At 46.9% G+C, this 6,061-nt stretch overlaps 1 protein-coding gene across 1 annotated transcript; it reads left to right on the top strand.

Annotated features, from left to right (window-relative positions):
• Positions 1–1,828: 1,828 nt before the first annotated feature.
• On the top strand, positions 1,829–4,916 carry LOC310797752 (shaker-related potassium channel tsha2; the record flags this gene model as incomplete). The annotated part of the gene is made up of 2 exons (XM_083660176.1): positions 1,829–2,275; positions 3,915–4,916. 2 exons carry the CDS (start codon positions 1,829–1,831, stop codon positions 4,914–4,916), a joined length of 1,449 nt encoding a protein of 482 aa, XP_083516302.1.
• Between the last annotated feature and the right edge of the window lie 1,145 nt (positions 4,917–6,061).

Raw genomic sequence — 6,061 nt, 5'->3', positions numbered from 1 at the left:
TTTCATGCAAAAGGCAAAAAGAGTCCCTTAATTACTATTGCATCAAACCATGGATAAATCCCTTAAAATATCATAATAACCTGTGCTTTTTTAAAGCAGTGTTTTTAATGGATAATTAATGTTTAGGACATTTCAGGGGTAAAATGAAGGGGTTTGCTTGTCCCATAATTAGTCAGTGTTTCAGAGGCAATAACATTTGGGAGGACACACTGGTATAGGCTACTTAGCAAGCCATAGCGTCAAACTCCTGACACTTGTTGGGATATGGTATTCAGGGGGAATGGTATTAAAAATGATTTACTGGAAATATATCATTGATTTTACTGGCTTTTTGACTTATGATGATGATGATGATGATTGACGACAGACTGGAGGTCATGTTTGCCTTCCTTTATGTTTTATAGGCTATAGCCACTGATCAAGCATATCCCATGCTTAAACACGTCCAAGAATCATTTCTGAATGAATCCTAAAAATTGCTTATCTGGACTGGGTTTGCAAATTGGTATTTTTTATTTATCTATTTTAATATCTCGTTTTTCCTCGCGCAGCTCCCCCAGGCATTCCATGGGAAACAGAAACTTTCCTCTGGCCCTGGGAGAAATCCAGCTATTTTAGGAATAGACGTCACCGGTTTGTGCTCCAGCCCAGAACTCTCCCTAATTTCCAGCCTTTCGGACTTGTTGCACAGGGCAGGAGTGTTTACCTTCCCTCCAGACTCCTTTTGAGAGCCAACTCAGCCATGTTTGAGCACCGCTGCTTTGAAAGCAGTCTTTCCTCGGCTCTTTCCACTGACACTTCCAGCGTTTGATCATGACTTCCAGGCCAAGTCATGGTGGTGGTGGTGGTGGGTGCCCCGGCTCGGAGCGTCCTCTCATCGGGCACAGCTTGGCTGAGCGTCAGCAGGGTCTCGTCTGAGCTGCGTGACATTGCAGAGTCTCTCTCCTCTGTGTCGGGATGGATGGAGGAGGACAGCTGCTTGAGCCACAGGTAGACATTCGCTTACACCACCCTCAAATTAACAACGACTCTCTCTGTATCCAAAACGCATGTCTCTGTTTAGCTATAAGGACTGCCGGAATTGCACGCTTTCCAATTAGCCTATCAAATGCCTCGCAGACATAAACAATAATGTTGACTGTCTAGCGGCTACTATTGCTCGTGATTCGTGTGTATCATTCATATTGGTAAATATGGACATGCGCATCATAATAGCCTAGTCTATTTATTATGAGCAACTAGTCCAATAACCTTGAACCTATTCCACATTGAGGACAACAGGTAGGCCTATTACGCGCGACACTTGGCGCAAAGTATCCAGAATTGTGCAGCATATCTACATCTTTAACCACTGAGAGGAATAAGGCATAATTAGGCTAATAACGAGCCGCATCATACAAAGCGTGTGTATGTGTGTGTGTGTGTGTGTGTGTGTGTGTGTGTGTGTGTGTGTGTGCGCGCGCGCGCGCGCGCGTGTGTGTGTGTGTGTGTGTGTGTGTGTGTGTGTGTGTGTGTGTGCGCGCGCGTGCGTGCGCGTGTTTTCTCTTCATAGTGAGAGAGCGTCTACACACACGTCAGCTCGGGGAGGGCATCGGCTGCTTAAAATGCAGTGAACGTGACAGCCAACAGTCCAGACATAGCAGCGTGTGGAAGGTAAATGGGGGGAAACATGTCAACAAAACCAACGCGCCCGCGGACGTAAGGACTGGACTCACTGGGTCTCCAAAATACGCACGGTGTTGGAGGGAGAGGCGGAGGAGAGGAGGGGAGAGAGGGGGACACCAGCCGGGACTGAGGTCGCCCTTTGGGGGGGGGAGGGGAGTGAAAGATGACCGTAGTGCCCGGGGACAACGTGGATGAGACTGTGGCACTGGCAGCCCTGTCCCAGGACGTGTACGACCCGGAGAGAGCCGACCAGGAGTGCTGCGAGCGGGTCGTGGTCAACATCTCCGGGCTGCGCTTCGAGACGCAGCTGAAGACGCTCGCCCAGTTTCCCGCCACGCTGCTGGGCGACCCGCGCAAGAGGATGCGCTTCTTCGACCCCCTGAGGAACGAGTACTTCTTTGACAGGAACCGACCCAGCTTCGACGCCATCCTCTACTACTACCAGTCTGGGGGCAGACTGAGGAGACCCGTCAACGTGCCGGTGGACATCTTCATGGAGGAGATAAAATTCTACGAGCTGGGCGAGGAGGTGATCGAGAACTTCAAGGAGGATGAGGGCTTCATCAAGGAGGAAGAGCGCCCGTTGCCCGACAACGAGTTCCAGCGGCAGGTGTGTAGCTATGCGGTGGAAGTAACAAAAATCAAATGATAAAATTGAAAGTAAATAAATAAATAAATAAATAAATAAATAAATAAATAAATAAATAAATAAATGAGAAAAAACTGTCTGAAACTCGCAAGTGATTTCATTGAAGTGGTGGTGATTTGATTAAAAACAAACAGCCATTCTCATAATTTATCACATTCAACATCGCCATTTATCATTTAAGGCGAGCAAGGGTGGAAGCAACAAAAATGTACTGATACATTTATGTGATTAATTAATTAATTAATTGAACACATTAATTGAAATGTGAACTGAAAAAAAACATGATATTGCCAAGAATGGATACATTCAGATGGGATGAAAGAATAGGCTAATTTCTGTCTCCTTTTTGTCATTTCTGTTACTCTCCCTCCCAATTCACTTCCGTCCCCCTCGCAACCATGCCTATACTGGCAAACCTTCCACCTTGTTACCTTGTAAAGGTGCTAAAGAACGAATTAATTTTGCACCCTTCATAGTCCTGTCCTCTCTAAGAGATAGAGTCAATGGAATTTTATTTGGCAATAGGGATCTAAGTATTCCTTATTTCTACAGTATATTCCTATAATATTCCAATAGTAGTCATATACAATATTCTTGTAGTATTCAAAAGTTCCTATCTACAATGTCCGCCCTGTCCCCCGTGCTTCCTGTTGTGCTGACATTATCAGCTAAGCACAAACAATGTTTTTTGTTTATATGCCTTACTCACAGGTGTGTGAATTGACCTGGATATGAAGTGTCCGTAGTGCAATAATATAATGTTAGTTTCTAAATATTTTCTGATGCTGAATGCATATAGAAACACTGCTTGGTACTTCCACCATTCTAAATGATAAGTGGCAATGTTGAATGTGATAAGTGAGTGATAGAAATGGTTCTGTTTTAAATGTAAAATATGAACATTTCGGTCCTCCAGCACTGACACCGGCTCTTCCTGGTTACTTGCGTAACCGCCCCCATTGCCCCCGCCTCAGAGGAGCCACCGCTACTTCCTGGTTACCGTAATGACTGACTCGGCCCGGTAGCAGGTTGCGGGAGCCTCGGTTGCTTTTGGCAACAAAAGCAACTTGGTTGGGGCTAGGTTATGGTTTGGGTCGGGATTCGAACCAGCTCTCTCATGACCAGAAAATAACACTACTGATCCGCCACTCCCACCTCTTCTCCCTACCGCATCACCTTATGTAGCCCCGCCCACTTGACCCATTGTGTCACGACTTCCTGTTCAAAACACCGTCTGTTTTACCTGCTCAAACTAGTCTGACTCACCTGGTCAAACCTAGTTTGACTCACATATGAGTCAGACTATGTTTATGAGTCACAGGAGTCTCTTCTGAATAACGTTAATTATTTACGTAGAAATGTGAAATGTGACGTATTTTCCTTCAGAAATGTTCATATTTTGACATTTCAGTGGATTATAGAAACATACAATGCTGACATTTTAATCTGTCTGTTTTTTTAAAAATCAAATCACCATCATTTTAATCAAATCACATGTCAGTTTATCAATCAGATTTTCAATTCACATGCATTTTCATCACATTGGTTTTGGTTATCACATCGATTTGTATCATCTAATTGTTACTTCTACCCCTCATAGGTCTGGCTTCTGTTTGAGTATCCGGAGAGCTCTGGACCTGCCAGGGGGATCGCGATAGTGTCCGTGCTGGTGATTCTCATATCAATTGTGATTTTCTGCCTGGAGACTTTGCCCGAATTCAGAGAGGACGGCAGGACGTACGACGAGCCTCAGCCGGCCGTGAACGGCACGGCGCGCCCCAAGAAGCCCAACCCGTTCACGGACCCTTTCTTCATCGTGGAGACCCTCTGCATCATCTGGTTCTCCTTCGAGCTGCTGGTGCGGTTCCTCGCCTGCCCCAGCAAGCCCGCCTTCTTCAGAAACATCATGAACACCATCGACATCGTGGCCATCATGCCCTACTTCATCACGCTGGGCCTGGAGCTGGCCGAGCACCAAGGCAACGGCCAGCAGGCCATGTCTCTGGCCATCCTGAGGGTCATCCGCCTGGTGCGGGTCTTCCGGATCTTCAAGCTCTCCAGACACTCCAAAGGGCTCCAGATCCTCGGGAAGACGCTCCAGGCCAGCATGCGCGAGCTGGGACTGTTGATCTTTTTTCTCTTCATCGGAGTCATCCTCTTCTCCAGCGCCGTGTACTTCGCCGAGACCGACGACCCGGACTCGGGCTTCTCCAGCATCCCCGACGCCTTCTGGTGGGCGGTGGTGTCCATGACCACCGTGGGCTACGGAGACATGTGTCCGGTGACCATCGGCGGGAAGATCGTGGGCTCCCTGTGCGCCATCGCCGGCGTGCTGACCATCGCGCTGCCCGTGCCTGTCATCGTCTCCAACTTCAACTACTTCTACCACCGGGAGACGGAGCACGAGGAGCAGTTCCAGTACACGCACGTGACCTGCGGCCAGCAGCAGCAGCAGCCCGCATTGGACGAGTTCAAACAGAGCGACAGCAAGCCGTCGCTGTCGAAATCGGACTACCTGGACAGCGAGCAGGATGTGGACTCCATCAAATGCACCAACTGCAGCCCGCACAAAACATACACTGGGAAGCTTACCGATGTGTGACCGCTCGCGTTACGCGTCAGCGCTGCGCTGAGAAACATTTTGTTTTCTTTTCTTTCTCCAGTGAGTACATCCCCCAATCTGCGCTCTGGCTTCAGTAGACCGGCAGGCTGTTGTTTCTGGCATCACTGAGATGCAAAAGAAATTATTTAGTAGGATATCATAAGCAGCGGATGTACTCGTGGTTTACGATATCTCCCCCACGGAACTGTCTTCCATTACGCGCGCCATTGGTTGGTGATGAGGGGTTGGAGAAAAAGAAGCAAAAGCGTAGAAATAATTATCAGCCTAGCCAATTGTAGCACTTTATTATCATACTGTACTATGACTGCGTAATTTATTCCTCTAACCACGGGTTCCAAGGTTTACATTTTGCTTTAGTAGAGAGAATATAGAACCATTTCTTCTAAATTCACAGAATGATGTAGAAGACAAATGGTGGCAGTGTTATGGTCCCTCAGTGGTTCACATACACACGCACGCACGCACGCACGCACGCGCACACACACACACACACACACACACACACACACACACACACACACACACACACACACACACACACACACACACCTCTCCTTTCACCTTCATGTATTTTCCACCCAGGCTTCAACGCTGGCAGCTCTATTGTGAATCAGCCCGTTTAGTAGGACTTTTCATCAGAAATTAGCTGCCCTATAAGATTCAGTCATAATGAGGACCAAACCTAAACCGCTAACTATTAACACATTTCTGTTTTATCTATCTTTTCCATCAATGTAGGCTAAAGCTCCCTCTATTGGTCTGTAGCAAAACAAAAAGGCAAATCACCATTGCATTGGTAAGGTAAAAAATAACAAATCCTTTTTCACTGAAACATGCAGTGTCTCTGATCCTCCTAGTAACCTATATTTGTAAAAATGCCTGAGCATTAGAAAAGCAGCTGCAGCACATCCAAAACAAGAGCGCCACTGTGTGGATAAAAAGGGGACTGCAGACCTCTATGGATGCAGTTTCTATAGCAACCTTCCAGACTTGTCTGTATTGTCTGCCACTGGAAGAAGAGGACCTGCACAGTAAATTGTAGAGAAAAAGGCTACAGCCGACCATGTTGTAAAAGCCTTTGTTGCTTTATTTCACCAATGAAAATGAATATACACCATATGATG

Source organism: Poromitra crassiceps, assembly GCF_964638095.1.
Source record: "Poromitra crassiceps genome assembly, chromosome: 2".
NCBI lineage: Eukaryota > Metazoa > Chordata > Actinopteri > Beryciformes > Melamphaidae > Poromitra > Poromitra crassiceps.
The sequence above is the reverse complement of the archived record's forward strand: the minus strand, read 5'-3'. Positions and strand labels throughout refer to the sequence as shown.